The sequence below is a fragment of the Oncorhynchus clarkii genome, chromosome 11 (assembly GCF_045791955.1).
Source record: "Oncorhynchus clarkii lewisi isolate Uvic-CL-2024 chromosome 11, UVic_Ocla_1.0, whole genome shotgun sequence".
Classification (NCBI taxonomy): domain Eukaryota; kingdom Metazoa; phylum Chordata; class Actinopteri; order Salmoniformes; family Salmonidae; genus Oncorhynchus; species Oncorhynchus clarkii.
In genome coordinates this window covers 16345316-16359700 of record NC_092157.1, presented here as the reverse complement: position 1 = coordinate 16359700, position 14385 = coordinate 16345316, and the positions used below count along the sequence as shown (strand labels likewise).

The 14385-nt window shown below is 44.4% G+C and overlaps 1 protein-coding gene across 1 annotated transcript; it reads right to left on the bottom strand.

The window, feature by feature from the left end:
- Positions 1–245: 245 nt before the first annotated feature.
- Positions 246–12588, bottom strand: LOC139420542 (leucine rich repeat containing 34). Its single transcript, XM_071170738.1, has 10 exons — positions 12485–12588; positions 12245–12357; positions 8402–8466; positions 8215–8298; positions 6296–6424; positions 4922–5017; positions 4571–4725; positions 4271–4426; positions 3946–4072; positions 246–467 (listed from the first exon to the last, which is right to left on the bottom strand). Exons 1-10 carry the CDS (start codon positions 12586–12588, stop codon positions 246–248), a joined length of 1251 nt encoding a protein of 416 aa, XP_071026839.1.
- Positions 12589–14385: the final 1797 nt, after the last annotated feature.

Genomic DNA, 14385 nt, shown 5'->3' with positions numbered 1-14385 from the left:
AGGATAACTTATTTTTTATTTTATTTAACCTTTATATTACAGGAAAATATATTTCTGAGGTTACAAAACCTCTTTTGGAAGTAGGGCCTGACAAGCGGTCAGCGTAAACATACAACACAAGAGCATGATACAAATAGGACATGAACAGAGAAGTTACTTAAAACAGTTTATTAGATATTTATTAGAGTGCATGTATGCATCAAGTTTAACTGAATGTGCGCCAGGTGGGTAGTATTATTAAGGGTTTAGGGTGTGTGTGAGGAGTTAGGATAGAGTTGTGTATTTGTGAGGGCCACAGCTGCATTGCTAGCAGGATTTACATCCTGTCCGTAGCTGGGTGTCCAGTAGTAGTGCCTCTTCAGCCCATGGAAGACCTCAGCCAGACACACACACCCGTCCACCTCGTACACACACACATCGGTCTGCTCCGACGACAGACGACCACTGGACAGCAGATCACTGAAAGCCTGGTGGAGGGGAGTAAGAGTGTGGCTTCGAGTGTGATTTTGATTTGTGTGTTTTATTATTTTATTTTATTTATTTCACCTTTATTTAACCAGGTAAGCTAGTTGAGAACAAGTTCTCATTTACAATTGCGACCTGGCCAAGATAAAGCAAAGCAGTTCGACACATACAACAACACAGAGTTACACATGGAGTAAAACATACAGTCAATAATACAGTAGAAAAGGTCTATACACAGTGTGTGCAAATGAGGTAAGATAAGGGCAATAAATAGTGGCGAAGTAATTACAATATACCAATTAAACACTGGAGTGAATAGATGTGAGAGAAGATGAATGTACAAGTTGAGATACTGGGGTGCAAAGGAGCTAGATAAATAAATACAGTATTGGGATGAGGTAGTTGGATGGGCTATTTACAGATGGGCTATGTACAGGTGCAGTGATCTGTTAGCTGCTCTGACAGCTTGTGCTTAAATCTAGTGAGCGAGATATGAGTCTCTAGCTTCAGTGATTTTTGCAGTTTGTTCCAGTCATTGGCAGCAGAGAACTGGAAGGAAAGGCGGCCAAAGAAGGAATTGGCTTTGGGGGTGACCAGTAAGATATACCTGCTGGAGCGTGTGCTACGAGTGGGTGCTGCTATGGTGACCAGTGAGCTGAGATAAGGCGGGGCTTTACCTACCAGAGACTTGTAGATGACCTGGAGCCAATGGGTTTCGCGACGAGTATGAAACGAGGGCCAGCCAACGAGAGCGTACAGGTCGCAGTGGTGGGTAGTACATGGGGTTTTGGTGACAAAATGGATGGCACTGTAATAGACTGCATCCAATTTGTTGGGTAGAGTGTTGGAGGCTATTTTGTCGAGGATCGGTAGGATGGTCAGTTTTACAAAGGTATGTTTGGCAGCATGAGTGAGGGAGGCTTTGTTGCGAAATAGGAAGCCGATTCTCGATTTAATTTTGGATTGGAGATGCTTAAGGTGAGTCTGGAAGAAGAGTTTACAGTCTAGCCAGACACCTAGGTATTTGTAGCTGTCCACGTATTCTAAGTCAGAACCGTCCAGAGTAGTGATGCTGGACGGGCAGGCAGAGATCGGTTGAAGAGCATGCATTTAGTTTTACTTGCATTTAAGAGCAGTTGGAGGCCACGGGAGGAGAGTTGTATGGCATTGAAGCTCGCCTGGAGGTTAGTTAACACAGTGTCCAAAGAAGGGCCAGAAGTATACAGAATGGTGTCGTCTGCGCAGAGGTGGATCTGAGAATCACCAGCAGCAAGAGCGACATCATTGTTGTATACAGAGAAGAGAGTCGGCCTGAGAATTGAACCTGTGGCACCCCAATAGAGACTGCCACAGTCCCTCCGATTTGACACACTGAAGTCTATCAGAGAAGTAGTTGGTGAAACAGGCGAGGCAGTCATTTGAGAAACCAAGGCTGTTGAGTCTGCCGATAAGAATGTGGTGATTGAGAGAGTCAAAAGCCTTGGCCAGGTTGATGAATACGGCTGCACAGTAATGTCTCTTATAGATGGCGGTTATCATATCGTTTAGGACCTTGAGCGTGGCTGAGGTGCACCCATGACCCATTCTGAAACCAGATTGCTGAGCGGAGAAGGTACGGTGGGATTTAAAATGGTCTGTAATCTGTTTGTTAACTTGGCTTTCAAAAACCTTAGAAAGGCAGGGTAGGATAGATATAGGTCTGTAGCAGTTTGGGTCTAGAGTGTCTCCCCTTTGAAGAGGGGGATGATCGCGGCAGCTTTCCAATCTTTGGGAATCTCAGACGATACGAAAGAGAGGTTGAACAGGCTAGTAATAGGGGTTGCAACAATTTCGGCAGATCATTTTAGAAAGAGAGGGTCCAGATTGTCTAGCCCGGCTGATTTGAAGGGGTCCAGATTTTGCAGCTCTTTCAGAACATCAGCTATCTGGATTTGGGTGAAGGAGAAATGGGGAGGCTTGGCGAGTTGCTGTGGGGGGTGCAGGGCAGTTGACCGGGGTAGGCGTAGCCAGGTGGAAAGCATGGCCAGCCGTAGAAAATGCCTATTGAAATTCTCCATTATAGTGGATTTATCGGTGGTGACAATGTTTCCTAGCCTCAGTGCAGTGGGCAGCTGGGAGGAGGTGCTCTTATTCTCCATGGACTTTATTGTGTCCCAGAACTTTTTTGAGTTTGTGCTACAGGATGCAAATTTCTGTTTGAAACAGCTAGCCTTAGCTTTCCTAACTGCCTGTGTATATTGGTTCCTAACTTCCCTGAAAAGCTGCATATCACGGGGGCTATTCGATGCTAATGCAGTACGCCACATGATGTTTTTGTGCTCATCAAGGGCAGTCAGGTCTGGAGTGAACCAAGGGCTATATCTGTTCCTGGTTCTAAATTTTTTGAACGGGGCATACTTATTTAAAATGGAGAGGAGGCACTTTTAAAGAATAACCAGGCATCCTCTACTGATGGGATGAGGTCAATATCCTTCCAGGATACCCGGGCCAGGTCGATTTGAAAGGCCTGCTCGCTGAAGAGTTTTAGGGAGCGTTTGACTGTGATGAGGGGTGGTCATTTGACCGCAGACCCATTACGGATGCAGGCAATGAGGCAGTGATCGCTGATATCTTGGTTGAAAACAGCAGAGGTGTATTTGGAGGGCAAGTTGGTTAGGATGATATCTATGAGGGTTCCCGTGTTCTATGAGGGTGCCCCCGTAGGTTCATTGATCATTTGTGTGAGATTGAGGACATCAAGCTTAGATTGTAGGATGGCTGGGGTGTTAAGCATGTCCCAGTTTAGGTCAACTAGCAGCACGAACTCTGAAGATAGATGGGGGGCAATCAATTAACATATGGTGTCCAGGGCACAGCTGGGGGCAGAGGGTGGTCTATAGCAAGCGGCAACGGTGAGAGACTTGTTTCTGGAAAGGTGGATTTTTAACAGTAGAAGCTCGAATTGTTTTGGTACAGACCTGGATAGTAAGACAGAACTCTGCAGGCTATCTCTGCAGTAGATTGCAACTCAGCCCCCTTTCCACGACAGGATGTGAATACATTGGAGGTAAACCTAGGCATTGTTGATGTCACCGCATGTGTGGGAGGTGGAACTAAAGGTTTGGCTAAGCCATATTGAGCAGGGCTAGAGGCTCTACAGTGAAATAAGACAATAATCACTAACCAGAACAGCAATGGACAAGGCATATTGACATTAGGGAGAGGCATGTGTAGCCAAGTGATCATAGGAGTCCAGTGAGTAGTTAGGCAGCTAGCAGGCCAGGGCTAACAAGCTAGCAGAAGGGCCTTAGAGGGACGTCACGACGGAGGAAGTCTGTTATAGCCTAATCGTGCAGTTACATCGAATAGACCAGTCGTGATGGAGTACTAGGGTTCCATGTAGCAAAGGGGTTCAGTCCAATTGGCAAAATAGGTATAGTGGCTGAAGAAATTGGCCGATGGATCTGTGTGTGTGCGTGTGCTTGCGTGCGTGCGTGTTACCTGACAGACCGGCTCCTCCAGTCTGTTCCCCCAAATGTAGATGTGTGTGAGAGTGTTGTTATCCTGCATGGCCCGAGACAGAGACACCAGACCAACAGTAGCTATGTTATTATTGGGGATAGACAACCTGGAGAGACAGTAAGAGAGAGAGGGAGAAGAGAGAGTTGGATAAATCCTGGGTTGTGTTCAGTAGGAACGAAAATGTAGGAAAAGTTTTGAAACAAAGTGAAAAATGTAAGCGCTAACTGAACTTGTCCAATAAGTAACACTCAAGGGTTGGGGGTGGGTTAAAGGTGAGGTGTGTGTGTGTGTATGTGTGTCTCACACTTTGAGGTTGCAGGTGGGCAAGGCGATAGCCTGGCTGAGGTAGAGGGCACCATCGTCTTCGATGCGATTGGACGCCAGGTCCAGAATCTCCAAGGTTCCATTGTTCTTCAGGACCTTTGCTAGACACCGCGCCCCGTCACGAGTCACACGGTTACTGAGCAAAGGACAGACAGAGAGGAGGGGTGTGTGGCGTGAGTAACTATGAGCGTGCTTATGGTGTATGTAAGTATGTGTATGGGCTTTGAGTGTATGACGTTTCTGTGCATGGTGCGTGTGTCTGTGTACGGTGTGTGTGTACCAGCGTAAGTCCAGGTATTTGAGGGTGTAGTTGGTTCTCAGGGCGTCAGTGAGTCTCTCCACTCCATAGTCAGTCATGCCCATCTTTCCCAGGTGCAGCTCCCTCAGACACTGATTAACTACCAACATACCTGACAGATGGACTGCTGTCTCCTCCTATGATAGAGAGAACCTGATGAAGGCAGCGTAGCTGTCGAAACGTGGCTTTACTAAAAGTATTGCATAGTAGCCATTCGAGTTTGCAGCTTTTATTTTCTCAGAAAGAGACAGAGCCACACAAAATATGCACATATGTTCTGACATGGTAGTCTTTCCGAAGACCACATCTTAGTACACGTTGTGTGCAGTGTACCTGGTGGCTGAAGAGTAGAGGTCTGCTGATGTTGACAGATCGGAGGCTCTTGTTGTTGTTCAAGACGATGGCAAACGCTATCACACTCTGAGTCCCCTATGCAGAGAGAGAGCGCGAGACAGTGGCCATGTCCGAATACCCAAACTTGCATCCTAAATAGTAGGCCGTTTGAGCATGAGAGAAAATTATGTTTAATAGTACGCCAAATTGTTGTAAAAATTGAATATACTTTAAATGCCCGGATGTCATACTCATTTTGGCTCTGACAACAGCTCATCAATTACATATGGGGATGCACTACTGAAATCAACAAATAGCGGGAAACAACACATGACAAATTCTCAGTATGCGAAAATAGAATGTTTTATAGTATGTGAATTTTCAAAATACGTGTATCGTTTAAATGCCAGGATGTTATACTAATTTCAGCTCTTCATCTAGTAAAATTCAATGCACACGTTTCCACAATGCACAGGAAGATGTGGTCTGCGAGTGATAGGCCCTGGTTCTCTTCAAGTAACCAAACAACAAAACGAAGCTACTTAATTGGGAAGATGACGAATAGTGAAGCTTCTGCGGTGGTGTTCAAATGCAGGCTAAATATTTGTTGTTCTCCTTAAAATCATACTTTTTTTTTTGTGGATTTCTGTTTTCTCATTTAAAAGTGTTGCTTGTTCTCTTGGCCTTCATCAGAGCTTTTAAAGTAAATACTAAACCATCTTTTGATTTGTGAATGTGTTGGCACTGGGGACGCAGGATGTGGCTGCGGTAATGATGTCATGTTAATCAGGCCTTTTGATTTGAACATATGGATTGTTTTAGTTTTGGGCAGATATCTAAGCTTGGACGTCGGCCCACCACCTTAAGCTTAACCTCGACAAGGTGGAGCTGCTCTTCCTCCCGGGGAAAGCCTGCCCGCTCCAAGACCTCCATCGTGGTTGACAACTCGATGGTGTCCCCCTCCCAGAGCGCCTATAACCTTGGCCTGACCCTGGACAACACCCTGTAGTTATCTGCAAACATCAAAGCAGTGACTCGCTCCTGCAGGTTCATGGTCTACAACATCCGTAGAGTACGACCCTACCCCACACAGGAAGTGGTGCAGGTCCTAAACCTGGCACTTGTTGTTGGCTGGGCTCCGCGCTTGTACCGTCAAACCCCTGCAACTTATCCAGTACACTGCAGCCCACCTGGTGTTCAACCTTCCCAACTTCTCCCATGTCACCACACTCGTCCACACACTCCACTGGCTTGCATCCACCACAAGACCATGGTACTTGCCTATGGAGCAGCAAGAGGAACTGCTACAAACCCTACATCCCAACTCGGACACAGCCAGTATGTGTATGTGAGAGTGTGTGGCGCATGTGTTACCAGGTCAGAGTCGGCCACGTCCAGCTCCTGTAGTGTAGAGTTGACTTGCAGCATGCTGGCGAAGTGCATGGCTCCTACGTTCCCTATCTTATTACCAGTCAGCCTCAGAGACAGGAGGGCATCATTAGACTGGAGATAGTGAAAAACACACACACTTTACATGGTGTATACAAATGGAGAAATCATGTATTGAAGACTTCCTGTATGTTATTTTATGTGGTCTATATAGCTACTGCATAGTGTGTTTATAAATAATGTATATATACAGTTGAAGTTGGAAGTTTACATACACCTTAGCCAAATACATTTAAACTCTGTTTCTTTTTTTTTCTTTTTTTTACAATTCCTGACTTTTAATCCTAGTAACAATTCCCTGTCTTAGGTCAGTTAAGATCACCACTTTATTTTAGGAATGTGAAATGTCAGAATAATACTAGAGAAAATGATTTAATTCAGCTTTTGTTTCTTTCATCACATTCCCAGTGGGTCAGAGGTTTACATACACTCAATTAGTATTTGGTAGCATTGCCTTTAAATTGTTTAACTTGGGTCAAATGTTTCAGGTAGCCTTCCACAATCTTCCACAATAAGTTGTGTGAATTTTGGCCCATTCCTCCTGACAGAGCTGGTGTAACTGAGTCAGGTTTGTAGGCCTCCTTGCTTGCACACACTTTTTCAGTTCTGCCGACAAATTTGCTATAGGATTAGGGTTGGGGCTTTGTGATGGCCATTCCAATACCTTGGCTTTGTTGTCTTTAAGCCATTTTGCCACAACTTTGGAAGTATGCTTGGGGACAATGCCCAATTGGAAGACCCATTTGCGACCAAGTTTTAACTTCCTGACTGATGTCTTGAGATGTTGCTTCAATATATCTACATCATTTTCCTCCCTCATGAAGCAATCTATTTTGTGAAGTGCACCAGTCCCTCCTGCAGCAAAGCACCCCCACAACATGACGCTGCCACCCCCGTGCTTCAAGGTTGGGATGGTGTTCTTTGGTTTGCAAGCCTCCCCTTTTCCCTCCAAACACAATGATGGTCATTATGGCCAAACAGTTATATTATTGTTTCATCATTTCTCCAAAAAGTACAATCTTTGTCCCCATGTGCAGTTGCAAACCGTAGTCTGGCTTTTTTATGGAAGTTTTGGAGCAGTGGCTTCTTCCTTGCTGAGCAGCCTTTCAGGTTATGTCGATATAGGACTCGTTTTACTGTGGATATAGATACTTTTGTACCTGTTTCCTCCAGCATCTTCACAAAGTCGTTTGCTGTTGTTCTGGGATTGATTTGCACTTTTCGCACCAAAGTACGTTCATCTCTAAGAGACAGAAAGCGTCTCCTTCCTGAGCGGTATGACGGCTGCGTTGTCCCATGGTGTTTATACTTGCGCACTATTGTTTTTAGAGATGAACGTGGTACCTTCAGGCATTTGGAAATTGCTCCCAAGGATGAACCAGACTTGTGGAGGTCTACAATTTCTTTTTTGAGGTCTTGGCTGATTTCTTTTGATTTTCCCATGATGTCAAGCAAAGAGGCACTGAGTTTGAAGGTAGGCCTTGATATACATCCACAGGTACACCTCCAATTGACTCAAATAATGTAAATTAGCCAAACAGAAGCTTCTAAATCCATGACATCATTTTCTGGAATTTTTCAAGCTGTTTAAAGGCACAGTCAACTTAGTGTATGTAAACTTCTAACCCAATGGAATTGGGATACAGTGGGATACAATTATAAGTGAAATAATCTGTCTGTTAACAATTGTTGGAAAAATGACTTGTGTCATGCACAAAGTAGATGTCCTAACCGACCTGCCAAAACTATAGTTTGTTAACAAGAAATTTGTGGAGTGGATGAAAAACGAGTTTTAATGACTCCAACCTAAGTGTATGTAAACTTCAGACTTCAACTGTACATACAGTCAAACTCTTTGCAATGTATTCAGCTCCGTCTGTCTGAATGTCGTTACACGTCAGGTCCAGAGAGCGCAGACACACGTTCTCCTGACACAATATAACACACAACAACACACAGCTTAATACACACTTAACAACAGAATGTCTGGATTTTAGGAAATGGGACCAGTGTTCTAATCGACCAGGTTACCTTGAGGAGGTCAGCGAGGTGTCCCGCCCCCTCATCTGTGATGCAGTTGTACCTCAAGTTCAGACCTGTCAATCAACAACACACCTGGATGAACAACAAGACACATGGACATAAGAGTGCATCTCAATATCTACAAGGGAAGTTCTCTCCTCTCCTTCATCTTCACTGATCTAAGCAGGGTCAGCGTTATGGGCGGGCCTTTGGGGGCCTGGCCCGCCCTACCGTACCTCTTTGCCCATCCAAATAAAACATTTTAATATTAATAATTTATTTCACAGAGACGCGCACAGACAGAAAGACATTAATCCAGTTAAAGAATCCAAGTGAGTCAAACAGCTCCCCTCTGTCTCAGTATGTGTAGACCATGTATCTGATGCTGTCTGGACAGTGAAACGGCTCCCCTCTGCCTCAGTATGTGTAGACCACATATCTGATGCTGTCTGGACAGTGAAACAGCTCCCCTCTGTCTCAGTATGTGTAGACCACGTATCTGATGCTGTCTGGACAGTGAAACTGCTCCCCTCTGTCTCAGTATGTGTAGACCACGTATCTGATGCTGTCTGGACAGTGAAACAGCTCCCCTCTTTCTCAGTATGTGTAGACCACGTATCTGATGCTGTCTGGACAGTGAAACAGCTCCCCTCTGTCTCAGTATGTGTAGACCACGTATCTGATGCTGTCTGGACAGTGAAACAGCTCCCCTCTGTCTCAGTATGTGTAGACCACGTATCTGATGCTGTCTGGACAGTGAAACAGCTCCCCTCTTTCTCAGTATGTGTAGACCACGTATCTGATGCTGTCTGGACAGTGAAACAGCTCCCCTCTGTCTCAGTATGTGTAGACCACGTATCTGATGCTGTCTGGACAGTGAAACAGCTCCCCTCTGTCTCAGTATGTGTAGACCACGTATCTGATGCTGTCTGGACAGTGAAACAGCTCCCCTCTGTCTCAGTATGTGTAGACCACGTATCTGATGCTGTCTGGACAGTGAAACAGCTCCCCTCTGTCTCAGTATGTGTAGACCACGTATCTGATGCTGTCTGGACAGTGAAACAGCTCCCCTCTGTCTCAGTATGTGTAGACCATGTATCTGATGCTGTCTGGACAGTGAAACAGCTCCCCTCTGTCTCAGTATGTGTAGACCATGTATCTGATGCTGTCCGGACAGTGAAACTGCTCCCCTCTGTCTCAGTATGTGTAGACCATGTATCTGATGCTGTCCGGACAGTGAAACTGCTCCCCTCTGTCTCAGTATGTGTAGACCATGTATCTGATGCTGTCCGGACAGTGAAACTGCTCCCCTCTGTCTCAGTATGTGTAGACCATGTATCTGATGCTACCCGGACAGTGAAACAGCTCCCTTCTGTCTCAGTATGTGTAGACCATGTATCTGATGCTGTCTGGACAGTGAAACAGCTCCCCTCTGTCTCAGTATGTGTAGACCATGTATCTGATGCTGTCCGGACAGTGAAACTGCTCCCCTCTGTCTCAGTATGTGTAGACCATGTATCTGATGCTGTCTGGACAGTGAAACAGCTCCCCTCTGTCTCAGTATGTGTAGACCACGTATCTGATGCTGTCTGGACAGTGAAACAGCTCCCCTCTGTCTCAGTATGTGTAGACCACGTATCTGATGCTGTCTGGACAGTGAAACAGCTCCCCTCTGTCTCAGTATGTGTAGACCACGTATCTGATGCTGTCTGGACAGTGAAACAGCTCCCCTCTGTCTCAGTATGTGTAGACCACGTATCTGATGCTGTCTGGACAGTGAAACAGCTCCCCTCTGTCTCAGTATGTGTAGACCACGTATCTGATGCTGTCTGGACAGTGAAACAGCTCCCCTCTGTCTCAGTATGTGTAGACCATGTATCTGATGCTGTCCGGACAGTGAAACTGCTCCCCTCTGTCTCAGTATGTGTAGACCATGTATCTGATGCTGTCCGGACAGTGAAACTGCTCCCCTCTGTCTCAGTATGTGTAGACCATGTATCTGATGCTGTCCGGACAGTGAAACTGCTCCCCTCTGTCTCAGTATGTGTAGACCATGTATCTGATGCTGTCCGGACAGTGAAACAGCTCCCCTCTGTCTCAGTATGTGTAGACCACGTATCTGATGCTGTCTGGACAGTGAAACAGCTCCCCTCTGTCTCAGTATGTGTAGACCACGTATCTGATGCTGTCTGGACAGTGAAACAGCTCCCCTCTGTCTCAGTATGTGTAGACCATGTATCTGATGCTGTCCGGACAGTGAAACTGCTCCCCTCTGTCTCAGTATGTGTAGACCATGTATCTGATGCTACCCGGACAGTGAAACAGCTCCCCTCTGTCTCAGTATGTGTAGACCATGTATCTGATGCTGTCCGGACAGTGAAACTGCTCCCCTCTGTCTCAGTATGTGTAGACCATGTATCTGATGCTGTCCGGACAGTGAAACTGCTCCCCTCTGTCTCAGTATGTGTAGACCATGTATCTGATGCTGTCCGGACAGTGAAACAGCTCCCCTCTGTCTCAGTATGTGTAGACCATGTATCTGATGCTGTCCGGACAGTGAAACTGCTCCCCTCTGTCTCAGTATGTGTAGACCATGTATCTGATGCTGTCCGGACAGTGAAACAGCTCCCCTCTGTCTCAGTATGTGTAGACCATGTATCTGATGCTGTCTGGACAGTGAAACAGCTCCCCTCTGTCTCAGTATGTGTAGACCACGTATCTGATGCTGTCTGGACAGTGAAACAGCGCCCCCTCTGTCTCAGTATGTGTAGACCATGTATCTGATGCTGTCCGGACAGTGAAACAGCTCCCCTCTGTCTCAGTATGTGATAGTTCCTATTTGAAAAATCTTTCCAACACTCCCAGCCTCGATAATCACCAAGCTTCGGTGTGAAAGAGCAAAATATCATGATCTGATGATCCCATATATCCAGTGGAAACATAATTAAAAAACACAGCTGTCTGTTCTGAGCTAACTGGCTCAGGAAACTCTGAAGGCCAGGAATAAGTTCACTAGTGACAGCTTCGGCAGGGCCCAGTGATGATTTGATACAATGTTGCACTACACTTGCAATTGTTCAAGTCAAGATGGATATAAAGTGAGGCAGACAGGTGGAGTAGAGAGATTAATTCGATTGAAAAAAACGGAACTTTCATCAAGATTTTTTTTTGTTGTTGTTTTTACTGCTTTAGGCGTATGTATTTTACTTAGTTGACACGGAAGTTATAGGCCTACTGCATAATTGCATTGGCTTATAGGTTATAACGGAGTTCTATGCTCTCATTTCTTTAGTCACCAATAGATCACAGTGTACCAATGTGTCCATATGGCAGAGGCTAGTGCTCTCGCCATAGCTGAATTTGAACTTTTAGATTTTTATCATTTTACTTAAGATTTTTATGATTAACCAAGTGACAATGATTTTGAGAACAAAAACGTTATTATTGAAATGAAACTGGTCCACGAAAAAAAGCATATAACAAATAATCACAATTGACATAAATTGTAAGCTTCCCCAACGTTGCAACTCACGAACTGCCTGGTCTTTACTATTGACACCCGTAACAAAAAATTGTGAACGCGTAAGTGCGTGCACACGTGGGAGGTTCCTCAACAAACGTGCGCAGCTACGAAAATCACCAGTCAAGTCCAACTGATTCGTTCTGGCGCCGGCCGTGGATCTAAGAACCCGACTGGAGAAAGCATATCCCTGTGCTTGCATGTCTACAATGCGTTCACCTATCCTATCCTCTGACTTCGCAGAACAGTGATGAAGGAGAGGAGGATCCCACTTGAGGATTTTGTTAGAATGCAGGCTATCTATGGTCTCAACAGTACACATGTCTATCTACCTGTCACTGAGTCGTTGTCTCGGAGGGTTCTGGACAGAGCGAGAGCATCTTTGTTGGTCACTTGTTCTACCTTTCTCAGCCTGTCGTTCCCAGTCAGTTTGAGTGTGATGTCTCTACGGAATGCAGACAGGCAGGCAGGGCTTGGTAAAGCTCGTTCGTGAGAAACGTGAATGTCAGTATAAGAAGTTGCTTTTGCGGCTAGAAAATGAACTGCAGCGTGCCATGATGCTGCGAACCTACCCCGTCTTCCCCTCCGTCTCTTGCAGGACTTCTAAAATGTATCGATTAGTTCGTAGTTTTAGTTCTTTGCAAACAGAGGAGTAAACATCTGTAATACTTCCCATAGTAGCGAAACTTTAGGCTAGCTATGAAAGCCAAAACACCAGTCAAGGCCAGAGGACAAGGAAATGTTTACATTCCTATGGCAACACAGGCGCGCCCTCGCGCTTGTAAAATCAAAAATGCAAGCGAAGAAACGCGCACCCAACATTCATTAGAATTATTCAATCTCTGATGATAAAAAAACACATTTTTTTAAAACGTTAACTTTCTTCAATCCACACTAATGTAAAATGTTGAAAGGGTCAAATCTAAGCATAGTGGTGCATCTACAGTGCCTTCAGAAAGTATTCACACCCGTTGACTTTTTCAACATTTTGTTGTGCTACAGCCTGATTTTAAAATACATTAAACTGAGATTTTGTGTCACTGGCCTACACACAATACCCAATAATGTCAAAGTGGAGTTATGTTTTTCAAAATGTTTACAAATTAAAATCTGAACCAGCTATGACTGAGCAATCTTGGTATCAGATATGTAAGGGACAGCATGGTCTGTAAAGGGTAGGGACAATAATGACGGGTTTCTATATTGCAATAATTAATCAATATTGAATAAAGATGATTGTTTGAAGAAAAGAGAAAGAATATATATTCCAGGAATCAGTGACAGTGGCTATGTGGTCCCAAATCTGGGATTATGGGGATCTTTTCCAAATTTAAATAAATAACGTTCAACATTGGCCATGCTGTCAATAAAGCATGATTTGTGCCGCGCTCCAAACTGTTAACTCGGAGGATCGCCACGCCACCTTCCTGTTCAAATGAGCCGAGTCCAAAAATGACTTGTATGCTGCTTCATAAATTATGTAATATGCCAGGGAGATATGTATACTGTAGCTAAGAAAATAATACTAAGTGTATGTTGTGTAGTAAGATGTTAGCCCATGTGCCTCACCCTAATAATTTGGTCCATTTACCCCTCTTCATTTCGCCAACTGTTTTGACTGTTCTACTGTAGCCTGAAACCTATTTTAGAGCAATGTAATCAAATCAAATTTTATTAGTCACATGCGTCGAATAGAACACCTTACAGTGAAATGCTTACTTATGAGCCCCTAACCAACAATGCAGTTAAAAAAAATACAGATAAGAATAAGAGATACAAGTACTTAAAGAACAGCAGTAAAATAACAAAAGTGAGACTATATACAGTGGTTTACCGATACAGAGTCAATGTGCAGGGAGCACCTGTTAGTTGAGTTAGTATGTACATGTACATTGGGGCAAAAAAGTATTTAGTCAGCCACCAATTGTGCAAGTTCTCCCACTTAAAAAGATGAGAGAGGCCTGTAATTTTCATCATAGGTACACTTCGACTATGACAGACAAAATGAGAATAAAAAATCCAGAAAATCACATTGTAGGATTTTTAATGAATTTATTTGCAAATTATGGTGGAAAATAAGTATATGCCCCCTTTATTTATCCTACGGTTCTAACTTGGGGTACAGGGAGAGCACTGTAAGAACAGCGCATGCTCTGAATTCTTTCGCTGTACATTTCAAAAGTACAAAACAAATCGATTTATTGACTAGCGCTACATGCGTCCTAGCGTGCTCATTGTCTTAATCGAAATTACGGACAATAACCTGAAACACAAGCCCAAATATAAACTCAGCAAAAAACGAAACGTCCTCTCACCGTCAACTGCATTTATTTTCAGCAAACTAAATGTGTAAATATTTGTTTGAACATAACAAGATTCAACATCTAAGACATAACCTGAACAAGTTCCACAGACATGTGACTAACATAAATGGAATAATGTGTCCCTGAACAAAGGGGGGGTCAAAATCAGA

What these genes read in the sequence shown, in the direction of transcription:
- LOC139420542 (XM_071170738.1), bottom strand. Translation starts at nt 12,588, where the DNA reads ATGGGAAGTATTACAGATGTTTACTCCTCTGTTTGCAAAGAACTAAAA. An exon ending in AGACAACGACTCAGTGACAG is followed by an intron (nt 8,467 to 12,244) that starts GTAGATAGACAT and finishes GTTGATTGACAG; the next exon opens with GTCTGAACTTGAGGTACAAC. An exon ending in TGGAGGAGCCGGTCTGTCAG is followed by an intron (nt 468 to 3,945) that starts GTAACACGCACG and finishes CCCCTCCACCAG; the next exon opens with GCTTTCAGTGATCTGCTGTC.